We start from the raw sequence: 15,810 nt of genomic DNA, 5'->3' as shown, positions 1-15,810 counted from the left end.
CTTGCTCCTCCCTACCTTCAGACCTATTAAAAACGAACCAAGTCCAGTGGGCACTGGACAGCTCCATGTCCCCTGCCCTGTCCATCCCACCATTGGCGGTCGGGTTTTCAGCCTTCCTACCCCCACCCTCTGGAACTCTATCCCAGAGTCCTTCCAACTCACCCATTAACTTTCCTCCTTCAAGGCCTGTCTCAAAACTTTTCTCTTTAACCGTGCCTTCGATCATCCTCTCACCCTCATCACCCTTACCCTCCACCCCTCTTGACTCCAACCCCCAGCTCAGGTTCAAACCCTCGACTGTTACACCCACCTGTGCTTTCCTGAGAGGGAACACTTATTTGACCCCTTTGAGTGATTCTAGAATTTTCTAATATTTGACACACACGCGAAGTCAGAAAATCCAATAAGTGGCTGAGCACAGCATTCCATCGCCCAGTCGGCTCATTATTTAAACGTGAGTCTGTCCGTCCCTCATAACGACATCTGCCGATTAGTTTGGGAACTAAGATGGATTTGTGGACAAACAAGCAGGCACTGTTGGTAATAAATATTTTCCTAAAGCAGTGAAATGCTTGCCTCCATTTCCTTTCTTCACTCCCTGCTACCACATCGGTTTGTTCAAAGAATTTGTCTTTAAAAGAAACTAGTTTACCACCAAATATCACTGCATAATAAACGCAGATTTTTAAAAATTCTTTGTAGGATAGGAAAGAAAACCTACCTGCTTTTCAAGTGCTGAATACTCCCAAGGCACTTAAATTGTCCATTCACCATAATAGCCATTCGGTTGCATAAGGCCTCACATTCTTCCATGCTGCCCAATAAATACAAAGTGGAGAAAATGACATCCATTTCTAGACTGAGTGTGCACAAAGAAAAACGTCTTGCTTATTGCTTACATGTGCTGCTGTGAATGGAAGACATACAAAAATACCTGTGTGATGTTAAAACAATTGATCTTCCCTCTTTGACAATACTGAGGATGCAATTCCATAGGAACCTTCGAGCCTTGGGATCCATTCCTGTGGTAGGTTCATCCTGAAATATAAAGTTTTTATTAATATTTACTAAGTGCAGCAGAAGTGCCTGCTTCATTGAAACAGAATTGTGCCAATTGCATTTCTCAACTACAATACGAACGGAATTTGAATTGTTATAGCTCTATAACATTGAAACATCTCAAAGCCTTCATGGGAATTATTGTCACATTTATGGAGTCTTTTTTTATATGGGCAAATGCAGGAGCTATTTTGCGCACTGCAATATCCCACAAATAGTCATGAGTTGATTGATCGAATAACTTGGGGGAATTATCAATTAACCTGGGAGAAACTCAATTCTCTTTTCAAATTGTTTCAAGGCATCTTAACATCCAACTGAAGAACAGATAGAGGAGACCTTGGTATAACCTCTGTCAATTTAGGAATTTTCCCATTGTTATTTTGAGTCTTTAATCCTAGACTATAATTTCAAGACCCATTGTAAGCTTGAATCACAAGCTTCTGACTACAGGAGAAAATGTTAGACTTCTTATAACAACAAATTACATTTGTACAGCGTCTTTCACGTCAGGAGGACATCCCAAGGCACTGTCAAGGATGCATACCTGAGCTGGTGGTTGGGATCAGTAGGGGCGGAGTGTGGAGAAGATAGGGTAGGACAGTGAAGGAAAGCACGGTCGAAGAGGACGGTCTTGAGATGGGCCTTGAAGGAGGCAAAGGAGGGGGCAAGGTGGAGGGACTCTGGGATGAATTTCCAATAGGGTGGGGGCAGAAAGGCTGAAGACCTTGGTTTTTTTTAAAAAGAGAAAATGGAACATTAATCCCAAATCTATCTGGGCCTAAATTTAAATTTGTTTCTTAGGATTTTAGAAATAAGATCCAATCTGCATTTTGAAGTTTTCAAAGGACCAATAGATACTAACTTCAAAATTAAGCTAGATAAGTACATGAGGGAGAAAGGAATGAAAAGAAAAGAAAGGTTATGCTTAAAGGCTTAGTTGAGGAAGAGCAGGAGGAGGCTCAGGTGGAGCATATATGCCGGCATAGACCAGTTGGGCCAAATGACCTGTTTCTGTGCTGTGTATTCTATGTAATTCTATGTATGTGATTATGACTGAATTTAAGAATTGTCCAAAATTTGCATACACATTCGTACACCATGCTAAGAACCAAGTCTAAATCTAAACCTTGGTGGAATTTCTCTTCCCCCGAACTGGAAATGTTTAAAATTGAATATATTTAGTTGATCACAGGTAGATCTAAATTTGGTTAAGAATTAAAACTGGTGCTCAGAATTACCTAAGTAACAGAAACAAATGGAGCATCAAGCTTCTTTTGGTTACGTGTTGTTCATCCGTTGGGAGCATTGTCATTTTCAAAGGAGGAAAATTATCATCAACAACAACAACAACTTGCATTTACATAGTGCCCCTCATGCAGCATAGTATCCCAGAGTCAACCATCTGGAAATATTATATTTACTAAAATCAGCATCTATTCGGGGCGAGCAATCAGGTCAGAGCGGAGGTGGAGCCTGGGCCTAGCGATCAGCATAAAAGGAGTGGCTGAGGTAAAGCTACTGTCGGAGCGATGAAAAAAGAAAAAGTGACGTTGGTGTGACGTCATTTTTCAACAGCAGAACCAGCGACAAACATTGACAAACTCAGAAACTACAACACTGACGGCAAATTAAAACAAAAAAACAAAAAATAAAAAATATATATATTGAAAACACCGTGTGAGCCTATGATGTGGCAAGTGAAATGCGAGGACTGTGACATGTGGGAGTTAATGGAGGGCCCTGAGTCCGGGCGACTTCATCTGCAGCAAGTGTCTGCAACTCAGGAAGCTCCAGCTGAGAGTAGCTGAGCTGGAAGCCGAGGTGCAGACACTGCGCTCCATCAGGGACAATGAGAGGTTCCTGGACAGAATGTTGGAGGAAACCATCACTCCCCTGAGGCTTCGGAGATGCTTGCTTCCGGTTAATGCTCAGGGACAGGATAGTTTTATCAGTTCTGCAGATAAAGGGACCTCTGTGAGAGGGATGATGGAGCAATGGGCTTCAAACTTGTACAGCAGATGTGAGTATTTGATGGACCAGACACCTCAGGAGGTGGCCACCCCACACCACACACCGAGGGTTCAGACAGAAAATGACTGGGTGACTGTCCTGCATGCTAGGAAGAGGGGACGGGCTGGGCAGAATGCCCGCAATAGTGTAGCACTCTCAAACCAGTGCTCTGTACTGAACATTGAGAGTGTTGATATCTCCAGGGAGGACAGTAAAAAACGATTTGTTGAACAGGGGGACATAGGTAACAGGAGCAATGCTGTTGTTATAGGGGATACAACAGTAAGAGGTAGAGACAGACATTTCTGCAACAGAAGATGGGAGTCAAGGATGGTATGCTGCCCCCCCTGGTGCAACAGTCTCAGACATCGCGGAATGGGTGGATAAAATTCTTCAGGGGGAAAGGAGAACATCCAGAATTGGTGGTCCAGGTTGGGATCCATGATATTGGTAAAAAAAAGGGCTGAGACGCTACAGAGTGAATATCAAAAGCTGGGGAACAAACTAAAGAATAGACCATCCAAGGTGGTGATCTCTGGATTACTCCCTGTGCCTCGGGAAAATAAGTACCATAATGGCAGGATCAAACATATAAATGCTGGGCTGGAGCAATGGTTCAGAAAAGAGGGCTTCAGGTTTCTGGATCATTGGGACCGGTTCTGGGGCAGGTGGGACCTGTACCATATGGATGGGTTACACCTAAACTGGGCTGGGCAAATGTGTTTGCAGACAGGCTAACTAATGCTGTTGGGGAGGGTTTAAACTAGTTTTGAGGGGGGAAGGCAATGCAAAAAACGAAGAGCTAGAAAATGGAGAAATAAAACAGAGGGGAAGTGCAGAACAGGTCAAGTCGGTCTTGGAGTGCATGTGCCTAAAAGCACGGAGTTTAGCAAACAAGATTGGTGAGCTGCAGGCTCAAGTGGTCATAGGGGGATACGATGTAGTAGCAGTAACAGAGACTTGGCTCAAACAAGGACAGGAATGGGAGCTGAATATTCCTGGCTATAATGTATTCAGGAGGGATAGGGAAGGAAAAAAAGGAGGGGGTGTGGCAATGTTAATCAAGGATACGGTTATAGCCAAAGGTAGTCAAAGGTAGGGTGGGGCCAATTAAGGACCAAGGCGGAAATCGTATTGTGGAGGCAGAGGGCACGGCTGATGTACTGAATGAGTACTTTGCATCTGTCTTCACAAAAGAAGTGGAAACACCAAATGCCGCAGTATTGGAAGAGAGAGCAGAGGAAATGGATAGGACAGGCTGAAGGTAGATAAGTCGCCCGGTCCGGACGGGATGCAACCAAGGTTACTATGGGAGGCACGGGTGCAAATAGTGGAGGCTTTGGCTACAATTTTTCAATCTTTGTTGGACACAGGGGTGGTGCCAGAGGACTGGAGAGTGTCCAATGTGACTCCCCTATACAAAAAGGGACAGAAGGACAAACCTGGGAACCACAGGCCAGTCAGCCTAACATCAGCAGTGGGGAAACTCCTGGAGACTATAATACGGGACAGAATAAATCTTCACTTAGAAGAATATGGGTTAATTAGGGACAGCCAACATGGATTTGTTAAAGGCAGATCTTGTCTAACAAATCTAATAGAATTTTTAGATGAGGTAACGGAGAGGGTGGATAAAGGTAGTGCAGTTGATGTAGTTTATATGGACTTTCAAAAGGCATTTGACAAAGTGCCACATGAAAGACTTGTAAGAAAGGTAGAAACCTATGGTATAAAATGGACAGTGGCAGCATGGATCCAGACTGGCTGGGAGACAGAAAGCAGAGAGTTGTGGTGAACGGCTGCTTTTCTGACCAGAGGGAAGTGTACAGTGGCGTCCCCCAGGGATCGGTATTAGGAACACTGCTCTTCTTAATATACATAAATGATCTGGACTTGGGTATAGCAAGTACCATTTCCAAGTTTGTGGACGACACAAAGTTAGGTCGGATAGTAAACAGTGAGAAGGATAGTAGCCAACTGCAGGAAGATATAGACAGAATGGTAAAATGGGCAGACACATGGCAGATGAGTTTCAATGTGGAGCAATGTGAGGTAATGCATTTTGGTAGAAAGAATGAGGGCAATATAGGCTGGTAATACAATCTTAAGGGGGGTGAAGGAAAGAGAGACCTGGGGGTGCAGGTAAATGAATCCTTGAAGGTGGCAGGACAGGTAATAATAATAATAATAATCCTTGCATTTGATATAGCGCTTTTCAGGTCGGGAGGACATCCCAAAGTGCTTCACAGAACACACTGTAAAGTGAATTGACTGTATATTTGTGGGCGAACACGGCAGCCAATTGCACACAGCAATGTCCCACAAACAGTCGTGGATTGAAAATGACTGATTTTTTTTTTGTTTGTTTTTTTGGAGGGATTATTATTAGGCTCTGTGTGGAGTAAGGAAACTTGCCCAAGTTTTCGCTCTGCCTGGAATTGAACTCAGGTCTCTCACTTGCAAAGCGAGTGCTCTAACCACTGAGCTACAGGACTCCACAACTGAGCTACAGGACTTCACGTAGATAAAGCTACAAAAAGGGCATATGGAATACTAGGCTTTATAAATAGGGGCATAGAGTACAAGAGTCAGGAGGTTATGATTAACTTATATAAAACACTGGTTAGGCCTCAGTTAGAATATTGCGCCCAGTTCTGGGCACCACACTATAGGAAGGATGTTAAGGCATTGGAAAGGGTGCAGAAGAGATTTACGAGGATGGTACCAGGAATGAGCGACCTTGATTATGAGGAAAGGCTTGAGAGGCGAGGATTATTCTCATTGGAGCAGAGAAGATTTTGAGGAGACCTAATAGAGGTTTTCAAAATCATGAGGGGATTTGATAGGTTAGAAAGGGAAAAACTGTTTCCACTGGTGGTTGTGTCGGTGACTCGAGGTCACATATTCAAAATAGTCTCTAAAAGAAGCAGAGGGGAGGTGAGAAGAAATGTTTTCACGCAGCGAGTTGTTTGAATCTGGAACGCATTTCCTGAAAGGGTGGTTGAGGCCGATTCGATAACTACTTTTAAAAACGCGGTGGACGGGTATTTGAGGAGGACGGGTTTGCAGGGTTATGGGGAAAGGGCTGGGGAGTGGGACTGACATTACATTTCTCTTTTCAAAGAGTCGGCACAGACTCGATGGGCCGAATGGCCTCTTTTTGTGCTGTACGATTCTATGTAGTGTAGCCCCTCAAAACAATGTTTGGAGTGAGACAAAGTGAAACAGAATGAAAAGTGGTTATAAATCATACCAGAAAGACAACTGGAGGACATCCAATAAGAGCTATTGCTGTTGATAATTTGCGCTTATTGCCTCCGCTGTAGGTTCCAGCTGACCTACTAGAGTATTTAATCAGACCCAACTTCTGGATTCCCCATTCGGCTACCTGGACAAAATAAAAAGCAGAGTAAACTTAGACCATATTTACATGAATAGTAAGAATAATCCTTGCAATTGATATAGCACCTTATCACTTTTTCGAGACATCTCAAAACGCTTCACAGAATATACTGTAAAGTGAATTGACTGTACATTTTGTGGGCAAAACGCAGAAACCAATTGCACACAGCAGTGTCCCACAAACAGTCGTGGATTGAGTAACCAATTTATTATTTTTTTGAAGTAATTATTACCCCCGGAAAAGTGATCCACCAGTTGACTAAAAACCGGGCTCCTACTTACTGCTAGGTAAACAGAGGCGTGTGGAGTAAGGAAACAGGCTCAACATTTTTCCCCATTGGGAATTGAACCCAGGTCTCTTACTTGCGAGGTGGGTGCTCTAACCACTGAGCTACAGGACTCCTACAATTCCTGTAGGTTTTAAAAAGTAACTGATTATTGTATAGATGGCCATCTATTATCCAAGGTTCCGACAGTGCAAAAGAAATGGGTCAAACTGATCAGTCATGTGGGCAATTTATTAAATATGTACGGTCCTTCGCCACATAGTTGTGAAGTCAGCCTTAGAAAGCTTGCCACACCCTTAGAAGCACCATGTACCACCTCCATCACACAGTGCGTGGCCATACCCTGAAAATACACAGTGTATTTGATGGAACAATGAGTGGCTGAAGAAGTTGTATTGTATTAAAATAATAATAATAATAATAATTCGAGCATCGTTGAGATATCTCAAAGTGCTTCACGTGATATACTATAAAATGTAGTTGTTGTGTGTTTTGTGGGAGAAACGCAACAGCTCATTGCACACAGCAGTGTCCCACAAAAAGTCATGGATTGAGTGACCCAATTATTATTATATATATTTTTTGAAGGGGTTATTACCCCCCGGAAAGCCAACCTGCAATCGACTAACAAGCGGGTTCCTACTTCCTGTTAAATAAACAAAGGCATGTGTGTGGGGGGGTGGGGGGGGTGGGGAGGGAGTAAGGAAATTTGCCCAACATGTTGCCCTACCATTACTGTTATCCTTGTCTCCAGTGTATTATCAATTATATTTCCTTAATGATGTGCTGTCAGATTTGACCAGTTGCATGGATTCACAGAATGAGATTGCTACACAATGAATTCTGGGGACATGCTAGTTCCTTGAATTTGAAAGCAGTTGATGCAATGCTGAAGACAAGATTTTAAATAGAGTGGGAGGTACATAAGGATCTTGGTGTGCAGATGCACAGGTCATCACAGGTAGATGAGGCCATAAATAGCTCTCAATCTAGATATTGGTATGGTCTCTAGAGGCACAGAATACAAAAGCAAATGTTGAACTTGTCCAGAATATAGTGTACAGTTTTGGGTACCTCATGACAGAAAGGATATACACCTTTCAATAGAAACAATAGAACAATAGAAATGGTACAACAACAACAACAACAAGATTACATTTGTATAGCGCCTTTCATGTCGGGAGGATGTCCCAAGGTGCTGGACAGTATCAGCATTTCAGACTCGAGCTGGGGTCAGGGGAGGAGAAGGGAAGGGAGGGGAAAGGGGGTGACATGGTTGAAGAGGAGGGTTTTGAGGCGGGACTAGAAGGAGGCAAAGGAGGGAGGCGGAGTGATTGGGGGATGGAATTCCAGAGGTTGGGGGCAGAGTGGCTGAAGGCTCTCCCGCCAATGGTGGGGCGGGTGGGTTGGAGGATGTGGAGCAGGCTGGAGTCGGCTGAGCGGGGGGAGCGGGCCGGTTGGTAGGGGGTTAGGAGATTACAGAGGTAGGGTGGGGCGAGGCCATGGAGGGCTTTGTAGGTGAGGACCAGGATCTTGAACTGGATCCTCTGAAGGATAGAGAGCCAATGGAGTTAGGCGAGAATGGGGAGGATGGGGTCACGGAGTTTGGTGTGGGAGAGTTTGGTGTGGTTGCAGAGTTCTGGATTATCTGCAGCCTGTGGAGGGAGGAGTTGGGAAGGCTGACAAGCAGCGAGTTTGTATAGTCAAGCCTGGAGGTGATGAAGGCATGAACAAGAGTTTTAGCGTTCAATGAACTTTCACCAGGAATGAGGAGTTTCAGTTATGCAGATGACTTGAAAATATGGGGCTTTTCATTAGATGTGAGCTGGTTAATTGGTAACCTGATACAGAAATTGTCAGGATTATGAAGGAATGTGGTGGTATAATATGGTAAATAGCAATGGATTACTTCTAGTCGTCAGCAAGTTAATAAAGAGGCAACATAAATGTATATATTATGAAAGGAATTAACAAAGTCCTTTCACAGGCAGTGAATGATGAAATTCTCTGTCCTTGAAGCATCCATGAATTCTATTAAAAGGGAATGGGATGGATGATTGACGAGTAAGAATAGTAATGGAACAACATGGAGAGTCTGATTAAATTGGTTTAAATTGAAAAAAAACCCACCACCACAGGTGTGATGGGCCAAATGTCCTGTCTCTGTGTTGTACTGTTCTATGGGGTAAGTATTCTTTTCAGCATATTGTCAAAGGCGATGTCAGCCACTAATGGACTTTCCCATTAACGCATTATAGTTGTGCATTGCTAATTGCCCTATGCATAACGTTGAACAGAATCTATTCTATGATTCACTGTGAGTCCAGTAGCAACTAACACAGTGGCACCTTTACACATATTTAGAGATCAAGCTGCCTCTGGTTTCAGCAAACAGGAGTAAGAGAATATAAACCCACAGTGAATCATCTGAACTCTTAGTCTGCTTTTGATTTTTGGAGTCCATTAATACATGAGGGTAAATAACTGAGGTAAAATATAATAAAATAATAAATAACATAATTTGATATAATGCCTTTGGCTTTGGGAGGAAGTGTTAAGATGCTTCACAGGATCCGCTGTAAAATATAGAGACTGTGTATTTTGTACGTGAATGGTAATTGATATTCTTTAATAATAATAATCCTTGCATTTGATATAGCGCCTTATCATGTCTTTGAGATGTCTCAAAGTGCTTCACAGCGCTGAATTCTGACAGAGAAGACAGGATGCACATGGTTTTGGCATCAATACAATATACTGAAAAGCAGTTTGACCAGAGAATAACAGGAGCGGCACCCTCATTGATCCTCAGTCAGAGGTGCTTCATACCTTTTGAACTTCCTCCTCTGGGATACCTCGCAGACGGGCATACAATTCCAGGTGCTCTCGTCCATTCAAAAGGTCATTGATAGCATCAAACTGAGGACAATAGCCCATATTTTGGTGTACCTCTCCTATTTGAGTCAAAATACTGTTTGGAAAAGAATCAGCAACAATTATGATTATAGGCAGATGAAAGATCTGAAATCCTGCAGTTTTTGGTTGAAACAACATTATCTATTTGTATATTATTATTATTATTATTATTATTATCCTCCCACATTGAAAGGATGTCTCAAGATGCTTCATACAGCTTACAGGGCCTGAGATGAGTGGGTGGGGGGGATAGGGGCACGGGTGGCAGGGAAGGCGATTGAAAGCACGGTTGAAAGATAGGACTTAAGGAGGGCGTTAATGGTGAGGAAGGATAGGGTGAGAGGGACTCCAGGATGGAGTTCCATAAAACAAAGGAAGGGTGAAGCGCATAAAGCAGACTCCTGTTTGCTGAGTGGGGCAGTAATGTCATGGGAGGTCACGGAGGTAGGATTGGGTTTGTTACCTTCGTTATAATAGTGTAGGGATATGTTGTAAACAATATTTGAGCCTTTGTTTTTTTTGAAAATCCAAAGAGTTAATTCAAAAGTCCATTATTAAAAGTATATATTTTGATAGTTACCTCAGTTCCACACCAATAGATGTCACCAGAGTGACGAGTGAAGTATAGACATTGGACAGAGTGAAAACAAATGGACTTAAAAAGGAAAATTTGCAGGGGTATGGAGATAGAGTGGGGGAGCAGGACTGATTAGGTAGCTTTTCCAAAGAGCCGACACAGGCACAAGAGACCGAATGGTCTTCTGGGCTGTAATATTCTATGATTCTATGAATGGCCAGAGTGTGTGAGAAAAACAGAGTGAGATCAAGGGGAGGAGAGAATGGGAGACAAGGGGAGAGAGAAAGTGTGGTAGAGGGGGATAGAGAGAGAGATAACAGAGAGAGTAAGAGAGGAAAAGGACAGGGAAAGAGAGAAAAAGAGAGGGGGAACAGAAAGAAACAGAGAGGGACAAAGAGAATGAGAGAAGGACAGAGACAGAGATAGGGAGAGCGAGCAAGACAGAGGGAGAGGAAGACACTATGAAAGTCACCAGAGTATATTCTTGGATCCTTGAGCTAATTATACACCAGTGTTAGCAAAGAATGGAATCCAAGTGTCTTGGGACACAACATATGTTACAGGGTCACTTAAATTATGTAGAACTAACTACTGAAAGAAGGGACGGATACATGTATCTAGTATGAAAATTCAAATTCCTTTGATTTCTTACATGACTGTATGTTATAGAGGTTAATAACACACAGAAATGTGAACAATGAGCATTTCTTAAATATCAGAATATATAAGCGCTCAAGGTTTGAAATGGCAGCACAAGTGAGAAGGATGTGCTTGGCGACAATAGAATTTTTACAAAAAACTTTTCTCTATGCAAGGTGCTGAAACATAATAATTTGATATAGCATCTTCAAGACGCTTCAAAGCTCTTCACAGAATATACTGTAAAGTGAATTGACTGTATATTTTGTGGGCAAAATGTGGCAGCCAATTGTGCACAGCAGTGCCCACAAACAATCGTGGATTGAGTGACCAAATTATTATAATTATCTTTTTGAAGGAATTATTACCTCTGGAAAAGTGATCCGCAAATTGACTAACAACCAGGTTTCTACTTAATGATAGGTAAACAGAGACGTGTGGAGTAAGGAAACTTGCCCAACATTTTGCTCTGCCAGGAATCGAACTCAGGATTCTCGCTTGTGAGGCGAGTGCTCTAACCACTGAGCTACAGGACTCCATATGTCTCCATCTTTGTGTCTGTTGTTCTCACTTACCTATATCCATTTAGGAAGGCATCTCCGCTGGTTACAGAAATGTCTCCAGTCAGCATCTTGAAGGTCGTTGTTTTGCCCGCACCGTTTATTCCCAGAAGGCCAAAGCACTGTCAATGAAAATGTCACCTTAATAAGTCATTCCATAGGCAAGCAGCACAATTAAATGCTAACATATTATAGATAATAATTTTCTTATATCTAATATCTAGGTTGGGGTTTGGTCAAATCCTGCTGGACAGTTTGAGAGAAACCCTGAAGTTCTACAAAATGATGACCGTTGTTTCGTCCATTTTCCATTCCCTTCAACGGCCCACAGTTATACCACAGCAAGTTTCTTTCTAGGACAAATTGCTTTCTAGCTCAATGAAGAGATCAATGTTTAGCATCTAAAAAGGTTCATGTTCAGATTGTTAATTTCTGGCCTGCTTGAACTATTTGTAGTAGTTAAGATAATAAGAACATAAGAACATAAGAATTAGGAGCAGAAGTAGGCCATTCGGCCCCTTGAGCCTGCCCCGCCATTCGATAAGATCATGGCTGATCTTCAGACCTAACTCTAATTACCTGCCCTATCCCCATATCCCCTAATCCCTCTGTTTTTTAAAAAATTTATCAGTCTCAGCCTTGAAGATGTTCAAGGACTGAGCATCTACAGCCTTCTGGGGTAGTGAATTCCATAGATTCACTACCCTCCGAGTGAAGAAATGTTTCCTCAACTCTGTTCTAAAAGGCTGACCCTTAATTTTAAGACTGTGACCCCTCGCTATAGATTCTCCTACCAGGGGAAACAGACCCTCAGTGTCAACTTTATCAGCCCTTTAAGAATCTTATATGTTTCAATACCTATGATTACCTATAATACATAATACCTATGATTACATAATGTTGGTTGTGAATCTGGATTTTTTATCCCAGAACGTCTGTCTAGTTCACTAGGTAGCCCACCATGCTAACTAATTTTACTTTGAATAAGTACAATGTTTTGCCTCCTTTCTTTTGCTGTAACCATTCACCACCACTCTTTAAGTGAAGTTTTAACTCCATTATCTCACTTGGTTTATTGGTTCAACTATTCACTATTCTTTGAGTGGTTTTTTTAAAAACTTTTAAGTTGATAAACTTTTGACCAATTTCCACTCATGCCTTTATCCTGCTTTATTTTAATTCTGTTAATTTAACACATTTTTTAGAGTTTATAAAAATGTCCCATCACAGAGTTGAGAATTTGTCTAAAAGTATTACAAAAAAAGTGTTATTCCTAAATGGAAACAGTTTGTCTCCTTGTTCAATAAATTATACTCTCAGTTGGATAAGAATTGTAATCATCATTGTATTGTGAATATGAAGCAATAATCCATTTTAGATAAGCCTTTGAAATGGAGAAATCTCTGCTTTAATTATTATTCATGCCATTTCTTGCTTAAGGGATTAAGTTCTTAAATTCTCATAAGTTTCTACTGGACATTTCAGTCTCTTAATGGTGTGAGAAAAGAACAGTAATGTTGTTATTTAAATATTATGAAACATATACCCCAATATTGGTTGAGTTTCTAGGTCAACCTTACCTGAGCTGGGGGGATCCCCAGACAGATTTTATTGACTGCAGGTTTTTTCTTCCTTCTGTAAAACTGAAATGAAAGTTAAAACAAGGCTAAATAATAGCCTAATTTTAATCATACTCACAACACACCTGAGTAAGAGAATGGTATCAAGCACAAGCCAGTATAATTGCCCCAAACAAAGACAGATTTCACACTGTTAAAAACTGTTCATTTCCCCAGCTAGATAACAAAGGAAAAGCTTTGTCATGTTGAAACTTTTGAAGAAACAGCATATTTTAGATATGTTTTCAGGTTGACTTAATCTTCAGCCTTGGAGTATGGATATTTTTAGTTAGTAGTCCTCTTTTCTTAATTACAACAGCACAACACCTTATATTTATATAGTGCCCTTCGCACAGAATAGTATCTCGGAGCACTGAAGTTATCATTTGAAATACATTTTCTATATTTGTCCTTTAATGCTATTGCACCATTTTACTCCATTGTATTCCTTGCTCCACACGCTTCTGTTTACCTAGCAGTAAGTAAGAACCCAGCTGTCAGTCGATTGGTGGATCGCTTTTCGGAGGATAATAATCCCTTCAAAAAAAATTAAAACAATTTTTAATAAATAATAATAATCTGGTCACTCAATTCATGACTGTTTGTGGGAAACTATTGCGTGCAATTCTTATGTTTTGCTGCCTAAATATATAATCAATCCATTTGACAATATATTCTGTGAAGCGCTTTGCGACGTCTCGAATACATGATAAAACGCTATATCAAATGCAAGTATTATTATTATTATACACCTTCTTCTGATCTGTTACTGAACATTTTGACTGAAAATTTAAGTTGCCAAATTCACTAAGAATAAAAAATGATCCCAATGAGCTCATTTTGCTTTTGCTGGATTTTTTCAGGATTTTTCTCATAAAAAGGAAGAGCCCAAGATCAAAGCAATAGCCCCAATTGTATACAGCTGTGATTTCCTCTGTACACATCTTAACACAACTGAAATCATCATTGTATTGTGAATATGAAGCAAAGATCCATTTTAGACAAGCCTGCATATCTTTGAAATGCCTCAAATGTGTGTGGTAGACACCAAAGAGCAATACATCACAAACATATTTTAGGAAATGGAGAATAACGGATGGAATAATGATAATTTGTCTCAAACTACTGCCCCATCTCCAACCTCCCTTTCTTCTTCAAGGTCCTGGAATAAGTTGCTGCTTTCCAGCTTCGCTCCTTCCTCTCCCGCCACTCCCTTCACAAACCCCTCTAATCTGGTTTCTGTGCCGCTCACAGCTCAGAAACAGCCCTGGTCAAAGTGACAAATGACATTCTGTCCATCTGCAACCAGGGCTCCCTCTGCCTCCTCGCACTCCTTGACCTCTCTGCTGCATTCGACACTGTCGACCACTGTATCCTCATCCACCACCTCTCCTCTCACCTCAACCTTCACGGCTCTGTCCTTGACTGGTTCAGGTCGTACCTCTCACACCACCTGCACTCCACCTCCACAAATGGTTTCTCCTCTCGCCCCCGGTATTGTGGGGTCTTCCTCAGGGCTCTGTCCTTGGTCCCCTCCTCTTCAATATCTATATCTGTATGCTCCCTCTTGGTGACATCAACTTCCACAGTTATGCGGATAACACCCAACTGTACCTCTCTGCCTCCAGGACCACTGCTGTGCTGACAGAATGTCTGTCAGACATCAAGTCCTGGATGAGAGCTAACTTTCTTCAGTTGAACGTCAACAAGACCGAGGCTCTCCTGATTGGCTCCCGTCAGTGCCTCCTCACCTCAGGCGCTGACAGCATCACCATCCATGGTTGCAAACTCCACCTCACTGAGCCAGTCCGGAACCTTGGAGTCTTGTTTGACCCTCAACTATCCTTTCTAACATGCATCCATGCCATGACCTGCTCTGCCTTTCCCCCACCTCTGCTACATCGTCCAGCTCCGACACTGTCTCACACCGGAGGTCGCTGAAACCCTCATACATGCATTTATTACATCAAGGCTTGACTATGCAAACTCCTGCTTGTCAGCCTCCCCAACTCCTCCCTCCCTGGCCTGCAGATCATCCAGAACTCTGCAGGTCGTGTCCCCTCCCGCACCAGGCTCCGTCCCCATCCCCATCCTCGCCTGACTCCACTGGCTTCATATCACACAGAGGATACAGTTCAAGATCCTTGCCTCCTTCAAGACCCATTTCAAGACCCTCCTCTTTGACCGTGCTTTTGATCAACCTGCTTTCCCCCCCTGCACTGCACCCTCCCCAATCCTGACCCCCAGCTTGAGTCCGAAACTCTGACTGTCCAGCGCCTAAATATAATTTTGTTGTTGTTGTAGAGTAGGGGTACACAATATAAATCTCAAGTTCAAAGCCTACTGCGTAAATGAACTACTAGTGAATCCTGAATTGGTTCGCAATGTATTTTTAAGCTTGGGTCAGAATTTCTAAGAACTACAGTGAAACCTATAGATTTTTTCAACTGCAGTCCTTTTAATTTCTCAATGGTTTTAGCAATCTAATCTGAACCATTATTAAATAAAAAATAGTTACGATGGAGCATAAATATTTTTCTCAAAATGATTGATCAGATTTCTAAAATGGCCTGCTGTGTGCAGATAGATTTTGGTGTTCGGCTGTGCATTCCTAATGTATCATGGATTATAATGGGATAATAATAATCCTTGCATTTGAGATAGCACTTTTAACGTTTTCTAGACATCTCAAAGCACTTCGCAGAATATAGTGTAAAGTGAATTGACTGTATATTTGT

The 15,810-nt window shown here is 42.0% G+C and overlaps 1 protein-coding gene across 1 annotated transcript in view; it reads right to left on the bottom strand.

Annotated features, from left to right (window-relative positions):
* Positions 1-15,810, bottom strand: part of LOC103188162 (phospholipid-transporting ATPase ABCA1) — a 248,220-nt gene that overhangs the window by 16,828 nt on the left and 215,582 nt on the right. Inside the window, exons 40-45 of the mRNA XM_007908032.2 lie at positions 13,034-13,096; positions 11,469-11,575; positions 9,591-9,732; positions 6,326-6,460; positions 935-1,038; positions 722-814 (exon numbers count right to left, since the gene is read on the bottom strand). Coding sequence (XP_007906223.1) covers positions 722-814; positions 935-1,038; positions 6,326-6,460; positions 9,591-9,732; positions 11,469-11,575; positions 13,034-13,096 — 644 coding nt within the window. The remainder of the gene's footprint in view (positions 1-721; positions 815-934; positions 1,039-6,325; positions 6,461-9,590; positions 9,733-11,468; positions 11,576-13,033; positions 13,097-15,810) is intronic.

Source organism: Callorhinchus milii, unplaced genomic scaffold (genome assembly GCF_018977255.1).
Source record: "Callorhinchus milii isolate IMCB2004 unplaced genomic scaffold, IMCB_Cmil_1.0 Scaffold1, whole genome shotgun sequence".
Taxonomy (NCBI): domain Eukaryota; kingdom Metazoa; phylum Chordata; class Chondrichthyes; order Chimaeriformes; family Callorhinchidae; genus Callorhinchus; species Callorhinchus milii.
This window is presented reverse-complemented; position numbering and strand designations above follow the sequence as displayed.